The following is an 18326-nucleotide window of genomic DNA, read 5'->3' as shown; positions in this document are numbered from 1 at the left end:
AAGGTATAAAATATTTAACTATTATTATGTATTTTTGTCATTATTTAAGTTTTTTATATCAATTTTGTTTATGTTAAGTAGAAAAAATTAATTGTCAAATGTAAAATAGTACAATTATTATTTATCTCAATTATCTTCATTCATCTGTTGAAAAATATTATTTATTATTAAATTATATTCAAATAGAGATTTTCATTTTACAAAAATAAATATTTTAATTACATATATATGTATATATATATATATATACACACATGTAGAATATATAAATATGATTATAAATTTACATACCTTTATATATTTATATTACAAAATTATAATTTTTATGTACAAAATATTTTATATGTACGTGAAATTAATTTTTTCTCTTATACTCTCTTATGCTCAATGTACATAATTGTGCGCATCAACTTTTGCGCATAAAATGCTTTCCATTTATTGTATTTAAGGTTACTAAAGGTACAATTTCATGCAGACGCTCGATGCTCATTTTTAGCGTCAAATCTGGTCACGTAATAGATTTTTAAATTCCCGCGTCGAGAGATAAAAGTTAAACTGTGTTTAGCTTTGACGCTCGACGCTCATTTCAGTCAATCCAGTGGTTAGGCTCGTGGACCTAACATGGTTAGGCTATATTTCGCGTCCCTCTGAATTATTAAATATATTACACTGCACTCAAAATATCACTTGAAAGTAATTTTTTATTACAGAATATTATATTGTTTGTTTCATATACTATCAAAGATGCGCTAAGTGATAAACAAGTCGATAATACGGATACAGACTTCGCAAACGCTCAAACAAGCATGGACGCTGGCTGTTTGACGCTATTGCCTCCTCCACAGATAGAGCGTCAAATGTAGTCACGTGACCAGATTTGACGCTAAAAATGAGCGTCGAGCACGGCCTTACATACAGGTCTGGAAACTCAGGCCTTTTTTAGTGGTGGGGGAGGTCTCACTTAGTGTGTCCGTTTTTCGACTAGAAGTCGCAATACGAGCGAGAGAGACAGAGATAGACGGCAGTAGTCGTTCTCTCTCTAACATACGTCTAAAATGACTTCTAGATCGCAGCGAACCTAGCAGGCAAGCCGTGAACTTCCGAAAAACGGACACACTAAGTGAGACCTCCCCCACCACCGGAGTTTCCAGACCTGTATGTAAGACCGTGGCGTCGAGCGTCTGCATGAAATTGTACCTTAACTCCAGTTGGGGCGGCGTGTGGCTAAGGCGACAAAGTACTTGCCTGCCATATAGGCCAAAAAGGGGTCTTGAGTTCAAGTCCAGCTGAGGCAGAAAATTTATTTCTGCGATATAGCCGCCCCAATCCCCCTCCTACTCCTTCCCCTCATCCTTTCCCCTTCCTTACCTATGACCTCTGATTGTTATACTTTATTTAATGTAAGAAACTCTGCTGATTATTAATACTCACGAAGATATCTGGTAGCATGGGCGAAAAATAATATTGCCCAGTGCCACAACAGAAATACAGAATACAATACCTTAACTCCAGTTAACATAAGTTGACACAAGCTAACACAAACGTATATAGATGGAAAGCACCCAGAACTAACTGGAACGAGCGCTGCCTTTGTTATTGCCCGGTGACCTCGAGCCGAGGGAGACAGTATCTATTTGGTATTGCCGTCTCTCTTTTTCATGTATTACCTTAGCTAAAAATATACGTCTGCGCATTAAAGTTGTATACAGAATTTTTTCACCAAAAAGGACCCCGCGGAATCCTTATGGAAAATGGCTTTCGGTCAAATGTTTCGAAACTTTGCAAAAAGATAGTTCTCAACATGTAGATTAAATGTGTCCATGGGCCTGAAGCTCTAAAAATTCGAGATTTTCAGCTACAGCCATCCAAAGTGACAGATTTTTGAAGGAGTTTGAACCAATAAGGTTGATTTTTGGGCCAGAGCTTCGCACTTTTTTGATTGCATATTTGTATAATTGCGGTCGAGAGCTTTCCAAAACACTCTATGAAAAGCTTTTTACGTTGGGGAAAGTGAAAGTTATAAGTCCTCAAAGTTTAAGAAACATAGGCATGTAGGAAGCATGAGAATTATCAAGACTATCTGATTTATGATTTTTTGTGCCAAGTAGACTGCCTTAATCGTGCGTGCGTGCGTGCGTGCGTGCGTGCGTGCGTGCGTGCGTGCGTGCGTGCGTGCGTGCGTGCGTGCGTGCGTGCGTGCGTGCGTGCGTGCGTGCGTGCGTGCGTGCGTGCGTGCGTGCGTGCGTGCGTGCGTGCGTGCGTGCGTGCGTGCGTGCGTGCGTGCGTGCGTGCGTGCGTGCGTGCGTGCGTGCGTGCGTGCGTGCGTGCGTGCGTGCGTGCGTGCGTGCGTGCGTGCGTGCGTGCGTGCGTGCGTGCGTGCGTGCGTGCGTGCGTGCGTGCGTGCGTGCGTGCGTGCGTGCGTGCGTGCGTGCGTGCGTGCGTGCGTGCGTGCGTGCGTGCGTGCGTGCGTGCGTGCGTGCGTGCGTGCGTGCGTGCGTGCGTGCGTGCGTGCGTGCGTGCGTGCGTGCGTGCGTGCGTGCGTGCGTGCGTGCGTGCGTGCGTGCGTGCGTGCGTGCGTGCGTGCGTGCGTGCGTGCGTGCGTGCGTGCGTGCGTGCGTGCGTGCGTGCGTGCGTGCGTGCGTGCGTGCGTGCGTGCGTGCGTGCGTGCGTGCGTGCGTGCGTGCGTGCGTGCGTGCGTGCGTGCGTGCGTGCGTGCGTGCGTGCGTGCGTGCGTGCGTGCGTGCGTGCGTGCGTGCGTGCGTGCGTGCGTGCGTGCGTGCGTGCGTGCGTGCGTGCGTGCGTGCGTGCGTGCGTGCGTGCGTGCGTGCGTGCGTGCGTGCGTGCGTGCGTGCGTGCGTGCGTGCGTGCGTGCGTGCGTGCGTGCGTGCGTGCGTGCGTGCGTGCGTGCGTGCGTGCGTGCGTGCGTGCGTGCGTGCGTGCGTGCGTGCGTGCGTGCGTGCGTGCGTGCGTGCGTGCGTGCGTGCGTGCGTGCGTGCGTGCGTGCGTGCGTGCGTGCGTGCGTGCGTGCGTGCGTGCGTGCGTGCGTGCGTGCGTGCGTGCGTGCGTGCGTGCGTGCGTGCGTGCGTGCGTGCGTGCGTGCGTGCGTGCGTGCGTGCGTGCGTGCGTGCGTGCGTGCGTGCGTGCGTGCGTGCGTGCGTGCGTGCGTGCGTGCGTGCGTGCGTGCGTGCGTGCGTGCGTGCGTGCGTGCGTGCGTGCGTGCGTGCGTGCGTGCGTGCGTGCGTGCGTGCGTGCGTGCGTGCGTGCGTGCGTGCGTGCGTGCGTGCGTGCGTGCGTGCGTGCGTGCGTGCGTGCGTGCGTGCGTGCGTGCGTGCGTGCGTGCGTGCGTGCGTGCGTGCGTGCGTGCGTGCGTGCGTGCGTGCGTGCGTGCGTGCGTGCGTGCGTGCGTGCGTGCGTGCGTGCGTGCGTGCGTGCGTGCGTGCGTGCGTGCGTGCGTGCGTGCGTGCGTGCGTGCGTGCGTGCGTGCGTGCGTGCGTGCGTGCGTGCGTGCGTGCGTGCGTGCGTGCGTGCGTGCGTGCGTGCGTGCGTGCGTGCGTGCGTGCGTGCGTGCGTGCGTGCGTGCGTGCGTGCGTGCGTGCGTGCGTGCGTGCGTGCGTGCGTGCGTGCGTGCGTGCGTGCGTGCGTGCGTGCGTGCGTGCGTGCGTGCGTGCGTGCGTGCGTGCGTGCGTGCGTGCGTGCGTGCGTGCGTGCGTGCGTGCGTGCGTGCGTGCGTGCGTGCGTGCGTGCGTGCGTGCGTGCGTGCGTGCGTGCGTGCGTGCGTGCGTGCGTGCGTGCGTGCGTGCGTGCGTGCGTGCGTGCGTGCGTGCGTGCGTGCGTGCGTGCGTGCGTGCGTGCGTGCGTGCGTGCGTGCGTGCGTGCGTGCGTGCGTGCGTGCGTGCGTGCGTGCGTGCGTGCGTGCGTGCGTGCGTGCGTGCGTGCGTGCGTGCGTGCGTGCGTGCGTGCGTGCGTGCGTGCGTGCGTGCGTGCGTGCGTGCGTGCGTGCGTGCGTGCGTGCGTGCGTGCGTGCGTGCGTGCGTGCGTGCGTGCGTGCGTGCGTGCGTGCGTGCGTGCGTGCGTGCGTGCGTGCGTGCGTGCGTGCGTGCGTGCGTGCGTGCGTGCGTGCGTGCGTGCGTGCGTGCGTGCGTGCGTGCGTGCGTGCGTGCGTGCGTGCGTGCGTGCGTGCGTGCGTGCGTGCGTGCGTGCGTGCGTGCGTGCGTGCGTGCGTGCGTGCGTGCGTGCGTGCGTGCGTGCGTGCGTGCGTGCGTGCGTGCGTGCGTGCGTGCGTGCGTGCGTGCGTGCGTGCGTGCGTGCGTGCGTGCGTGCGTGCGTGCGTGCGTGCGTGCGTGCGTGCGTGCGTGCGTGCGTGCGTGCGTGCGTGCGTGCGTGCGTGCGTGCGTGCGTGCGTGCGTGCGTGCGTGCGTGCGTGCGTGCGTGCGTGCGTGCGTGCGTGCGTGCGTGCGTGCGTGCGTGCGTGCGTGCGTGCGTGCGTGCGTGCGTGCGTGCGTGCGTGCGTGCGTGCGTGCGTGCGTGCGTGCGTGCGTGCGTGCGTGCGTGCGTGCGTGCGTGCGTGCGTGCGTGCGTGCGTGCGTGCGTGCGTGCGTGCGTGCGTGCGTGCGTGCGTGCGTGCGTGCGTGCGTGCGTGCGTGCGTGCGTGCGTGCGTGCGTGCGTGCGTGCGTGCGTGCGTGCGTGCGTGCGTGCGTGCGTGCGTGCGTGCGTGCGTGCGTGCGTGCGTGCGTGCGTGCGTGCGTGCGTGCGTGCGTGCGTGCGTGCGTGCGTGCGTGCGTGCGTGCGTGCGTGCGTGCGTGCGTGCGTGCGTGCGTGCGTGCGTGCGTGCGTGCGTGCGTGCGTGCGTGCGTGCGTGCGTGCGTGCGTGCGTGCGTGCGTGCGTGCGTGCGTGCGTGCGTGCGTGCGTGCGTGCGTGCGTGCGTGCGTGCGTGCGTGCGTGCGTGCGTGCGTGCGTGCGTGCGTGCGTGCGTGCGTGCGTGCGTGCGTGCGTGCGTGCGTGCGTGCGTGCGTGCGTGCGTGCGTGCGTGCGTGCGTGCGTGCGTGCGTGCGTGCGTGCGTGCGTGCGTGCGTGCGTGCGTGCGTGCGTGCGTGCGTGCGTGCGTGCGTGCGTGCGTGCGTGCGTGCGTGCGTGCGTGCGTGCGTGCGTGCGTGCGTGCGTGCGTGCGTGCGTGCGTGCGTGCGTGCGTGCGTGCGTGCGTGCGTGCGTGCGTGCGTGCGTGCGTGCGTGCGTGCGTGCGTGCGTGCGTGCGTGCGTGCGTGCGTGCGTGCGTGCGTGCGTGCGTGCGTGCGTGCGTGCGTGCGTGCGTGCGTGCGTGCGTGCGTGCGTGCGTGCGTGCGTGCGTGCGTGCGTGCGTGCGTGCGTGCGTGCGTGCGTGCGTGCGTGCGTGCGTGCGTGCGTGCGTGCGTGCGTGCGTGCGTGCGTGCGTGCGTGCGTGCGTGCGTGCGTGCGTGCGTGCGTGCGTGCGTGCGTGCGTGCGTGCGTGCGTGCGTGCGTGCGTGCGTGCGTGCGTGCGTGCGTGCGTGCGTGCGTGCGTGCGTGCGTGCGTGCGTGCGTGCGTGCGTGCGTGCGTGCGTGCGTGCGTGCGTGCGTGCGTGCGTGCGTGCGTGCGTGCGTGCGTGCGTGCGTGCGTGCGTGCGTGCGTGCGTGCGTGCGTGCGTGCGTGCGTGCGTGCGTGCGTGCGTGCGTGCGTGCGTGCGTGCGTGCGTGCGTGCGTGCGTGCGTGCGTGCGTGCGTGCGTGCGTGCGTGCGTGCGTGCGTGCGTGCGTGCGTGCGTGCGTGCGTGCGTGCGTGCGTGCGTGCGTGCGTGCGTGCGTGCGTGCGTGCGTGCGTGCGTGCGTGCGTGCGTGCGTGCGTGCGTGCGTGCGTGCGTGCGTGCGTGCGTGCGTGCGTGCGTGCGTGCGTGCGTGCGTGCGTGCGTGCGTGCGTGCGTGCGTGCGTGCGTGCGTGCGACAGATTGAAAATATATACATGTATTTGTTATTTTATCCTCTTCTTTTTAAATACAGGCTTGGAACTGTCAGTAGCAGAGACGACTTTTTTTTGGCTTTTTTTGTTTCTACAAAACTTTTGTATTTATTACTTTTTTGTAAAACCTCACCCAACTAAGATAAGCTACTACCGTTGCCGAACTTCGGAATATGCTGCAGAAATTCAAAAATCTACCACTTTGGATGGCTGTAGCTGAAAATCTCGAATTTTTAGAGCTTCATGCCCATGGACACTTTTAATCTACATGTTGAGAACTATCTTTTTGCAAAGTTTCGAAACATTTGACCGAAAGCCATTTTCCATAAGGATTTCGCGGGGTCCTTTAGCAAAATAAAGCATTATTTTATTTTGTTTATTGTCGTCATTATATTTCCTTAAATAATCCATTTCATTACAATAATATTTTTTGTATATTCATTGTTCGAACATATACTGACTAAGGCCTAGTTCCACAACTTATTCTAACCGAAGTTTAGCTCGTTAAAGGAGGATTTACATTGCGCCCAAAGCCCACTGTATCCAATCGGCCGTCATACATCGGACAATGGACGCAATGTAAATCCTCCTTTAACGAGTTAAACTTCGGTTAAAGTGAGTTAAAGTGAGTTAAAGTGAGTTGTGGAATTGGGCCTAAGGTATGGGCACAGATAGTACGTCATGAAACTATAGGAGAAATATACTATAGCATGTTAGTGTAACAGAGAAAGCGATTCCAAATAGCGATGGCCTTCGTCGCACAGGCAGGCTCGGCTCGTAACAAAGGAGCGCTCATTCCAGTTAGTTCTATAGTTCAATGGTCGTGGCTCGTAAGTCGTAAATAGTGAGCGAATTGACCAACCATAGTCAATTATTTCAAAAATAATCAACCATGATTAGTCAATTTGCTTACGACTTACGACTCATTGTAGTGGAGGCCTTAAGCGGCGTCTACAATGAGATTTTAAGGAGACTTAAGGCGTAAGACTTAAGAAATTGACCAATCACAGTCGAGTATTCTCTTAATTCTTGACTGTGATTGGTCAATTTTTTAAGTCTTACTCCTTAAGTCTCCTTAAAATCTCATTGTAGACGACGCTTAAGGGCCTCCGCACAAGGTGTTCCATATCGCATTACGTTACGTTAAGTATAGATCGTAAATTTAACTCCGTACGTAAAATTAAACTTCAGTCAACGCACAGAAGAAATCGTAACGTAAAGACATGTCTTTACGTACTGCTCATGGATGAAAATAATGTTATAACAATAAACTGAAATATAGAATATAAACACTATAATAAATAAACACTATTTTTAATATTTTGACAGCACACGTTCAAAGGACATTTAAGGATATTTAACATCTTTCGCCTTTTGAACATGTATATGCTTCAGGGATGTTATAATTAAATTAACACCTATTATTTAATATCATTATCTATATTACCTGGCAGTTATTATTATTTTATAATTTGCTGAAGACTTTTGTGGATGAACAGTTCGCTAACACTATGTAAATCGGTGATATTTTTAGGAGCAGTGTGCGTGCCACATTCGCAACATACGTTACGCGAAATCATATCCCGAGGTACCCATGGAGCGGAATAAGCAAAGCGTAACGATTAGTATATTCCAATAATTACTTTTAAATCATTCTATTTACAAGTAATTATTATAATCACGTTTATAAATATAATATTTAATGGATTTCCTGTTAGAAATATTTAATTTAATGCATAAAACATTGAAATAAAATTTAAACAAATTTTAAATGGAGACTCGTGATTGGTCACATGCAATCCGCGCTGCTCTCGTTACGCTCCATGGGTACATAGGGATCGTGAATCCGCGCAACGAAAATAGCGGAATGCCTGTGATTGGTCGAGGCTCCCGTTCCGCGATTTTCTGCGTACGCCGTTCCGCTCCATGGGTTTGCACCCTTAGGGTGCCGTTACATGCGGCGTAACTTGTGTAAGCGTAACTTGCGCCGACCAATCACATCGTTTCATTTAAGTATCAGCTTCCGCCTAGTTACTTTACGCTCTTTACGCTATTATCGTTACGCCGAATCCAATTTTTGGCGGAAGAAACGCTGATGTATGTGTATTAGTAAGCGTGTCGTTTAGTATTGTTCAAGACATAGGATAGTGTAGGTTGAAGAGACATTGTCAAAAAGTTTTAATAAAATATGAATAACGATCTTCCACTTTTGCCATCATTTCCAAATAATTATCAATATTAAGTTAGAATCCATTATTATTATACTTTTCTGTGGATTAAAACCTCTGAATTACTTCCTAAATATGTAAATATTAATCTTCAAATTTTAACTTTAAATTTTAATTTTAACTAAATTATTATAACATAATTAGGATTAATACTAGATTAATAATAGATTTAATTAATATTTTTTTGAATAGTAAGCCTACTGGTATCACCGATCCTTAACGTGGCCTCAAGAACACATGTACTGTTTTAAAGTTAAAATGATTGAAGTAAATATATACTTCAATCTTTTTAACTTTATAAATATTACATACATTCCACTTCACACAACTTGTATGCAGAACATCGGTTACGCATTCCGCACAATACGCCCCATGTGAAAGCCGACTTTCAAAATGACGTAACTTCAATTAAAAATTACTAGAATACGCAAGTTACGTTTACGCAAGTTACGCCGCATGTGACGGCACCCTAAGGGTGATCTGCCAGCATTCAAAGCATTTAACTTTTACATTAGAACCATTTTCTTTAATAACTTTTATAGATTTTAAGAAATATAACATTTCTTCTAAAAATTCTATTTGTTTTTTAGTTCCCGTGAAAACTTTTCCGTATTCTTTAGGTGTAACTAGAGATGAAGAATTTAAAATATCAAATAACTTATCAAAATGATCGATCAAATCTATAGTGCCAACTGCTTCAGTTGCAAGCAAACCGGAAGACATTTGTGTGCACATACCTGCAGCTACATGCCCAGTCAGCAAAGTCTGTTCAAACAGATTTTGTCAATTTCTGCTACAAATTTTTGTCGACAGTAAGATTGCAGATTGTATAAAAAATTTGTTATATCAAATAATGATAACAGAATGTCAGCAGAAATGTTACAAAACCTGCTGACATAATTTGATAGCAGAAACTGAACAGGATTTGTTTAAAATTATCATAGCAGATTGATGGCAGAAATCGAGCAAGATCTGCGCAACACAGTTTGATATCAGATTGGTTGCAGAAACCGAGCAGGATCTGCGCAATAAAATTTGATATCAAATTCTCGGCAGATATCGAGTAGAGCCTGCTGATATAACTGACGGCAGATTGATGGCAGAAATTGAACAGGATCTGTGCGACGCAATTTGACAACAGATTGTCGGCAGAAACCGAGCAGGATCTGCGCAATGAAATTTGATGTCAAATTATCGACAGAAATCGAGTAAAGCCAGCAGATATAACTGACGGCAAATTGATAGCAAAAATTTAAAAGAATCTGTGAGGCGCAATTTGATAGCAAATTGATAACAAAAATCGAGCAGAATCTGCACACACAATCTCTGATAGCAGATTGACGGCAGAAACGGAACAGAGTTTGCATGATTCGATAGTTCCTTCACTTACCGCTACGTGAGCTGTACTTTCTCGTAATCTAATTTCTGTCAGAAATATATATAAAGTCGCGAATATGAATAAAAGACTAAAAATATAGTAATTATCATTTTAATTTCTATCACTTTAATTTCTGATATCTGATACAAGCAGATGAGATTCAGAATATTAAACTGATTGGAATCAATATGATAAATGGAAAATTATTCATGTACTGCCTATTTGAGGCATAAAGCAAGAATTTAATTCTAAATAAATTACATCTCCAGTTTTACAAGTTACATTTACTTTTATCATTTACTTTATTATTAATTTAATTTAATTAAATTAGTCCTTCGCTATATGAGATATAACTACAATATAACATATATTACATTAACATATATTACGATATAACATATGACATATATGTCATTTTAGAAGAAAATTGTAATTAACTTGCCGATAATATTCTTATTTAGCACTTGTAATAATCAATTTTGTTGCATTTATATAATATTAATAAAAGTAAGCGCAAATCTTGTGCAGTTTCTGCTGTTAATTTGCCATCAGATTGCATGCGCAGATTCTGCTCGGTTTCTGCTGGCAATCTAACATCAAATTGCATCGCGCAGATCCTATTCGGTTTCTGCCGACAGTTTGTTGACAGGTTATGTTTTACAGACTCTGTCGCCAAAACAAAAGCTTAATGCGGACACAGATGGCTACGGTTCTGGTGTGGGATTCTGATCGAATTTGCTGCCAATCTGCTGCCAACCTGCTAACATTTTGCTTACTGGGTGATTACTAAATATTTGGATAGCATATTTTACTTTCATTCTTAAGAAATTATTAAGTTGAATGTGATAATTGGATCATTTAGGAGCAGTTTTTATCCATTGTTTGTTGTCTCTTTTATAAAATTCTACAATATGTGTCCACGAAGCTATTTTATTATTAAATTGAAAATTATGTTGTAACAAGTTATTACGTGTTAGCTTTAATTAAATGCGGAGTATCAAAAATATAAATTACTTTTTCTTCTTCAACCAAAAACGTAGAATTTTTTGTAGAAATGCCTAACTCGCGAGATAATAATATAAAATTGGATTCCATATCTGTCACCAATGCATGCACTCTAGCACCACAATTTTTTAACTTAATTATAATATTAGAAATTAAATGTTTCAAAATTTTACTATTACATGCATTTTCTACAACACAATAGCAAAGGGATTTTCCAGTTACCTGCAATACTACGTGCCATTATAACTAAAGCACTTTTTGTAGGGACGGAAGGTTTATCGTGACCCGTATCTTCGAAACCTATAATCTCATCACGTGATATATTATAAAATAAATGAGCTTTTAAATTCATTTCATCTGCACACAATATGCAATGGCGCTCTATTAATGGGAGTGAATTAATTTTATAGCAACAGCGTCAAAAATTTTATTATTTATGCCGGGTGCAATATTCCACGAGTTTGTAAATATAATTGTAGTGAACGTACGGAAGGCAAGGCAATTGATTCTTTTAGTTTTCTATAATTTTGCGGACTTGAAAAATATAAAGATAGAGCAAATTTTTTGAAGTCAGGATCATACCTTATACCACGTTTGCTTTTGATTTGTTTATCAATTTGCGCAGATAATAATTTGGCAAAATTTTTAGATAATAACTTACAGCCTAAATTCCTTAAAGTTTCATATTCGGCCTCTTCTTTAACCATTGCTTTTCTTGTCTGCTTCTTTTTCTCCATTCGAAGTCTTCTAACTGTTTCCCGCAACGATTTGTTTTGCGCTTTTAATTTCTTAATCTTCATGCACAATTTTCTTTTTCGAGGACTATTTTCTTCGGCTGTTTTTTTTTGATTGGATTGCTGTGGGGATACTGGATCCTGCTGGACTACTCCTATAATATTCCCAAATATATTAGATATCAAGAAGAATAAAAAGAAATAGAAAATCAACTAATAATTATAGTTATAAAATTAAAAATAACAATAAGAAATTAGGCTCTGTGTATTAAAACATAAACTTAAATTTAAAGGCAATAAGAGCTAAACGCGGATGGTAGTGCGTAAGTTCAACGAGAAATAAGTTTTCGTTGAAACTTATTTGTGTGCACAGGGCACAAATTTTCTTGGTACGATACCAAGCAAATTTAAATAATTCTCAATTCGAGAATTTATTTAATTATTATCCCTCTTTCCCCCCTGTAATGTTGTAGGCGAGAAAAATATCGGGCCGAAAGTCGCTGAATCGGGAATCGAACCCGAGTCTTTCGCTTGCCAGGCGACTGCTCTTACCACTGAGCTATTCAGACCCCTCAACTCGATACTTCTCGGTCGCCTACAATTATATATTAAATTGAAGAATAACGCCATCTTCCGCCGGCGTGAAATTTAAATAACTATAAGAAATTAGGCTCTGTGTATTAAAACATAAACTTAAATTTAAAGGCAATAAGAGCTAAACGCGGATGGTAGTGCGTAAGTTCAACGAGAAATAAGTTTTCGTTGAAACTTATTTGTGTGCACAGGGCACAAATTTTCTTGGTACGATACCAAGCAAATTTAAATAATTCTCAATTCGAGAATTTATTTAATTATTATCCCTCTTTCCCCCTGTAATGTTGTAAAAAATTTAATTATTATCCCTCTTTCCCCCTACCATCCGCGTTTAGCTCTTATTGCCTTTAAATTTAAGTTTATGTTTTAATACACAGAGCCTAATTTCTTATAGTTATTTAAATTTCACGCCGGCGGAAGATGGCGTTATTCTTCAATTTAATATATAATTGTAGACGACCGAGAAGTATCGAGTTGAGGGGTCTGAATAGCTCAGTGGTAAGAGCAGTCGCCTGGCAAGCGAAAGACTCGGGTTCGATTCCCGATTCAGCGACTTTCGGCCCGATATTTTTCTCGCCTACAACATTACAGGGGGGAAAGAGGGATAATAATTAAATAAATTCTCGAATTGAGAATTATTTAAATTTGCTTGGTATCGTACCAAGAAAATTTGTGCCCTGTGCACACAAATAAGTTTCAACGAAAACTTATTTCTCGTTGAACTTACGCACTACCATCCGCGTTTAGCTCTTATTGCCTTTAAATTTAAGTTTATGTTAAAAATAACAATAAAATATATGAAAATAACAGTTGCATGAAATCTGTACATTAATTTGAAGGAAGTTATAATTAAGAACATAATTAAACAAATCATAAATTAAAAAAATAATTATTACATTTATATAATTTCAAATAAAATAATAAAAAGTAACATTTAGTTTAAAAAGTAAAATTTACTTTAAAAATTTACTTTAGAATTTACTTAAAATAAAATATAAAACTATATATATATATATTATATAAAACTATTATATAGTTTTAAAAAAATTTATATGTAGATGTAAAAATGTTTCAATCTATATCAGTACAAGAAACGATAGCAGATATAATATTAATGGGAAATTATAACATTGATGTTACGTTTTGCTATTAGCTTGTATTTAGTTATTATTAGAAAAAAACCATATAAGATATATAAAAGATTTTATATAAATATACAAAACTTACCTATTGCTTTTCTCTAGTTGAGTATCTGTCTCAATTTTTTGTATTTCATCCTTCTGTTGTGCTGTTTTGTGCAGAACTTGTGTTTCTTCGTCGTGTTGCATTTTTTCAGAAGGGACGTGAGTTGTATTTCTGTAAAAAAGATTTTAATTATTTTTTTGTATTATTCTCTATGTATATTGTATTATAATAAATGTAATTATAACTTACACATTTTCTTCTTCCTCCATATTTGAAATAGCTTCATTGCTGCAAAATAATATTTTATTGTTTACATATTAAATGTTGTATATTCTTATTATGAAAAACAGATTCTATTTCAAGCAGATATGAATAATCTGATTTTTAAAAGTGTAAACTTACTTTTTGTCAAAAGTTGACCCAGAAAATTTTGTGGGTACAGCATCTGGGTGAAGACGAGCTCTGATTTTGTTGATGTTGTACCATTTTTCTTCGAAATGTAAATGGCACAAACGACAGTTTTGACTTGCATATTCTGGGCCTTTTGATTCCAAATCTGATCTTCCACATGCTTGCACCCATTGCAACCATCTATATATATTATAAATATATCAATGTAAGAAAATAATTATATATTATATTAAAAATAAATATATATAATTACACACAATATATATTATAATTAAAAATATGAAAAATATTATATAAAGGAATAATTGAGATAATATTGTTTATATGAAATATAATTGAATAATAAATAAGAACCCAGTGAGCAATAAGTTATCAAAAAGAGTTCTAAAAGTACTAAGGTTTAAGAGTTGGACGTCTGAAAATTCCATCTGAATGATAACATAATGATATCAGTAAGTCCTCTAATGCGTCGATTTTAGAGGAAAAAAAGATTTCATATACATGACATCTAAAAGAATACTGTAGCATGACTTCTTATAAATGTCATCTAAAAGAGTACTGCAAAATGATATTATATATATTTAACTCAAAATATGGTCAAATATATATAATAATAAAATATGTTTATTAGTCGTATAATATTTTAGTTGTAAAATCAGGTGTGTATATATTATTCGTGCAACAATTTATTAACGTTTTTAAGACTTAGATTATACCATTTATAGAATAGAATTTTGTAAACATTTATAAATGAGATTTTTCTCATAAATTATATACGTTTTCAATAAACGTTTCTTCGATTACATAAATATACGATTTTAAGAAATAAAATAGACGCAGATACATTTTAGAAACTAAACGTTTCTTTTCGTATTCTTATATAATATTTTTCAACGCATAAAATCCGTTTTGTTTTATGCAAATGTAATAAAAACGGATATCATTATCATATATTATACGATTGTATAAAAACCATAAAAATTAAAACGTTTATCTGATATACTTATACCACATTTATACTAACTTTACGTTTAATAAATGTTTAATATTCCATCATGTGTTTATTGGGTAAAGTCCATATCAGATTACGCCTACGCATTGAAAATTTAAGATTAAAGATTGAAATTTGACAAATCAGAACAAAAGGAACTAAAGTTTCTTTGTCCTGATTAGTCAAATTTCAACTTTAATCTTAAATTTTCAATGCGTAGGCGTAATCTGATATGGACTTTAATTTCAACTTTAATCTTGAATCTTAATCTTCAATGCGTAGTCAGATATGGCTTAGGAATTTTTTATTTATAATATTTTTACATATTTTATTATTTGAAAGAATATACTCAATAATATATATATATATATATATATACATATATATATATATACACACAACTCTTTTATGATAAATATATAATTTATACATTTTATACAAACATTAGAAATTATGTGGTATATTATTTTTTTTCTTTCATGTATAAAAATATACTTTTATTTTGTTTTTATAAACATAAAAAAATTGCATTTTTCTTATTATATACTTAAAATTATTTAAAATTATTGCATTCTTATACATATTTTATTGCCATATGTAAAAAATAAAGTTCTGTTACAAACCAAAATAAAGAAAAAGATTATTGCACATATTTAAAAAATAAAATTCTATTATAAGCTGAAAGCTTAAAGAAAAATCCAAAATAAAAAAAAATCAATATAAAGCTTAAAGAAAAATCCAAAATAAAAATCAATATAATTATAATATTTCAAAAAATTTCATTTCTTTTTTTCATGTCGTTTCATAGTTTGACTTATTCGATCTCCAGCATGCTGTAGCCAGTTCTTAATTACAGCTTGAATTTTATGCGATGAAATACTTTTCCCACTAATACTGATGATTACTTCTGAAAAAAATATTTATTAATTATAATTTTGTAATAAAAAAATTTACATATATTTTTTGATGCACCAAGAGCATGTTACTCTGCACGAATATATATATATATATATATATATATATATATATATTCATTGATTCAGTTATTTTGTTATTCATATTAGTCAGTGTACAGAATAATATGCTCCTGCTGCATGTGTATAGTATCACTAAATATATGTAAATTTTATGCCAATGCTCTACAATGTTCACTGAGTGTTTCTGTTAAAATTCTAGAGCATTAGATGCCAGTCTTGAAAAATCAGGTTCAAGTCGCTATTAGTGATGTATTATCGTATGTGTTTGTAATGTATATAATTCGGACTAATTTAAAAGTTTGAGACAATAAGATCATACCGATAATAACGTCAACAAATTTCATGCATCTTGTTTCAATCGTGTTTTTCTGTCCTGTCCATGACAGTTTGTAGGCTAAAAGATCAGTTACGATTAGTTTTAATGCATTTCTCATATGCTGTTCCGCATCTTCTATTTTTGTCAATTTCTTGACTCACACAAATCTTTTTCTCCACAATATAATAAATAATCTCTCTGGTCCATTCACATGCGGTAGATTGATTATAGGTTATGTGGTTTTTGAGAAACATCTTGCGAAATGATTATTTACTGATAACATTTTCAAGAGAAATTAATGAGATATTTGAAAAGACCTCTTAAAGAGCTCTTCCTTCTAGGACTCTAGAGCCATCTATAAATAGATATCATAAAGAGCTCTTTTAAAAGACAGTTTGCAAATAGATACATTTATTGATATCATTTCCAAGAGAAATAAATGAGATTTTGAAAAATTCCTCTTAAAGAGGTCTTTTCAAAGATATCTTGCAAAAAAGATAACTTATTGATATCATTTTTGAGAGAAATTAATGAAGTCTTTAGAAAGTCCTCTTAAAGACTTCTTCCTCTCAATAATGCTCACTGGGAAATAATTAAATAAGTGATATCATACCTGTTATGCTCCTTTGGAAATTTAAAAAAATGTCTTTTTTCCACATTTTTTCTTAAATTACAGTCGGATACTGCACAATATAATTTTTTTTTGGCACTCATTTTTCTTTTTTCTCTTTTGTCTCTTTTGAGTCTCTTTGGTCTTAGTGCAATATACTCGTATACCTGAAACAGAGCTAAGATTAAAGTGCTTTTCCTGCAAGAGAATTGAAGATCTGTATAATATTTATACAGCTCAACTATCCTCCCTTAGGATACTGCTTTTTTCACTTAAATCTATCACTGTCACTGTCACTGTCACCGTCACTCTATCAATTTAGCACTATGACACTCTGTTAATTTATCACTGTATCACTGGCTGCGTTCAGCAGAAAAGCTGCTTTGCAACTGTTGTAAAATTCATGAGCCTGATTGGTGTGTGCTCTTAATTTTGACTGAATCTAAGAGCATACACCAATCAGATTCACGAATTTTATAACAGTTGCAAAGCAGCTTTTCCTGCTGAACGTAGCCACTTTATTATCACTTTATAATCGCTTTATAATTGCTTTGTAAACGATATCAATAACCGCGATCGAATGACATGCAATGTCATTTACCGCCAAATATAGGGTAACGATAGGTAGACATTTAACTGCATTTAATTGGACATTTAAATGTGTGAGAGAGAGAGAGAGCAAAAATGAAAAGAGTAAGCGAGATAGAAGTTCAGATGGCGTTACTGATCAACTTTCTTATTTCACGCATGCGCACTCCGTTTTGGCCAACACTGAGGCCGGTATTCATAGTCCGGTCTTATATTTAAGATCGTCTTTAGTTCATCTTCAGATAATCCATAGCCAATAAAATGATACATACAATATCTAAAGATGAACTTAAGACGATCTTAAATATAAGAACGGACTATGAATACCGGCCTGAGGGCCTGAGCAGAATGGCTGCCTTAAGATTTTAAGGCCGGTATTCATAGTCCGTTCTTATATTTAAGATCGTCTTAAGTTCATCTTTAGATATTGTATGTATCATTTTATTGGCTATGGATTATCTGAAGATGAACTAAAGACGATCTTAAATATAAGACCGGACTATGAATACCGGCCTAAGACTATGTTTTATGCCTTAGGTCTTTGTCTTAAGCGTCGTCTACAATGAGATTTTAAGGGCTTGAGCAGAATGGCTGCCTTATAATTTTAAGACTATGTTTTATGCCTTAGGTCTTTGTCTTAAGTAACGCACAATACTGTGTGTTATGTCCCGAGTCTTATGTATACGCGAACGTTTGTAAGAAATAAACGTTCGCGTATACATAAGACTCGAGACATAACACACAGTATTGTGCGTTACCTAAGACAAAGACCTAAGGCATAAAACATAGTCTTAAAATCTTAAGGCAGCCATTCTGCTCAGGCCCTAAGGAGACTTAAGACGTAAGACTTAAGAAATTGACCAATCACAGTCAAGTATTAAGAGAATACTCGACTGTAATTGGTCAATTTCTTAAATCTTACGCCTTAAGTCTCCTTAAAATCTCATTGTAGACGACGCATTAGGTAACGCACAATACTGTGTGTTATGTCTCGAGTCTTATGTATACGCGAACGTTTAAGGCCATCACACACAAAATTGCATAGCTGCATATGCATAACATAAGACCATTTGGACCAATGAGCATCGAGTATTATGTTATGTAAGTCAATATGGCGACTTAATACTCGATGCTCATTGGTCCATATGGTCTTATGCTATGCATATGCAGCTATGCAATTTTGTGTGTGAGAGCCCTTATTTCTTACAAACCCAGTAAGCAAAATGCGCGCAATTTGCCAGCAGATTGGCGACAGATTTCCACAAAAGTTGCTAGCAGATTGGCATCCGTTATGTCTGCAATAGGCTCACGATTTGCTAGCAAAACCTGCTCACAGAATC

At 41.1% G+C, this 18326-nt stretch overlaps 1 protein-coding gene, 1 long non-coding RNA gene and 2 other non-coding genes across 8 annotated transcripts in view; 1 reads left to right on the top strand and 3 right to left on the bottom strand.

The window, feature by feature from the left end:
- Window positions 1-11380, bottom strand: part of LOC145974387 (uncharacterized) — a 77931-nt gene extending 66551 nt beyond the window's left edge. Inside the window, exons 1-2 of one of the 2 annotated variants that reach the window (XR_014439653.1) lie at window positions 11242-11380; window positions 1300-1672 (exon numbers count right to left, since the gene is read on the bottom strand). This is a non-coding gene — a long non-coding RNA (uncharacterized LOC145974387). Of the gene's footprint in view, window positions 1-1299; window positions 1673-11241 lie in introns of those variants that run through there. The other variant, XR_014439654.1, reaches the window with a different exon arrangement.
- On the bottom strand, window positions 9860-17044 carry LOC145974386 (uncharacterized). Of its 4 annotated transcripts, XM_083104194.1 has the most exons (5): window positions 16402-17044; window positions 13496-13684; window positions 13343-13381; window positions 13136-13264; window positions 9860-11469 (listed from the first exon to the last, which is right to left on the bottom strand). In XM_083104194.1, exons 1-5 carry the CDS (start codon window positions 16500-16502, stop codon window positions 11403-11405), a joined length of 525 nt encoding a protein of 174 aa, XP_082960320.1. In that variant the 5' UTR covers window positions 16503-17044; the 3' UTR covers window positions 9860-11402. The 4 variants fall into 4 exon arrangements, 1 of the variants encoding a protein (XP_082960320.1); XR_014439650.1 differs by lacking the exons at window positions 9860-11469; window positions 13136-13264; window positions 13343-13381; window positions 13496-13684 and adding exons at window positions 14941-15399; window positions 15792-15866; window positions 15950-16143 and having other exon boundaries at window positions 16402-17030; XR_014439651.1 differs by lacking the exons at window positions 9860-11469; window positions 13136-13264; window positions 13343-13381; window positions 13496-13684 and adding exons at window positions 15529-15866; window positions 15950-16143 and having other exon boundaries at window positions 16402-17022.
- On the bottom strand, window positions 11810-11883 carry Trnaa-ggc (transfer RNA alanine (anticodon GGC)). Its single transcript has one exon. It is a non-coding gene; the product is annotated as a tRNA-Ala (tRNA).
- Trnaa-ggc (transfer RNA alanine (anticodon GGC)) lies at window positions 12390-12463 on the top strand. The gene has a single exon. It is a non-coding gene; the product is annotated as a tRNA-Ala (tRNA).
- Window positions 17045-18326: the final 1282 nt, after the last annotated feature.

The sequence above is a fragment of the Camponotus vicinus genome, unplaced genomic scaffold, assembly GCF_025532165.1.
Source record: "Camponotus vicinus isolate PSW18456_S1 unplaced genomic scaffold, iyCamVici1.0 SCAF_7, whole genome shotgun sequence".
Lineage (NCBI taxonomy): Eukaryota > Metazoa > Arthropoda > Insecta > Hymenoptera > Formicidae > Camponotus > Camponotus vicinus.
The sequence above is the reverse complement of the archived record's forward strand: the minus strand, read 5'-3'. Positions and strand labels throughout refer to the sequence as shown.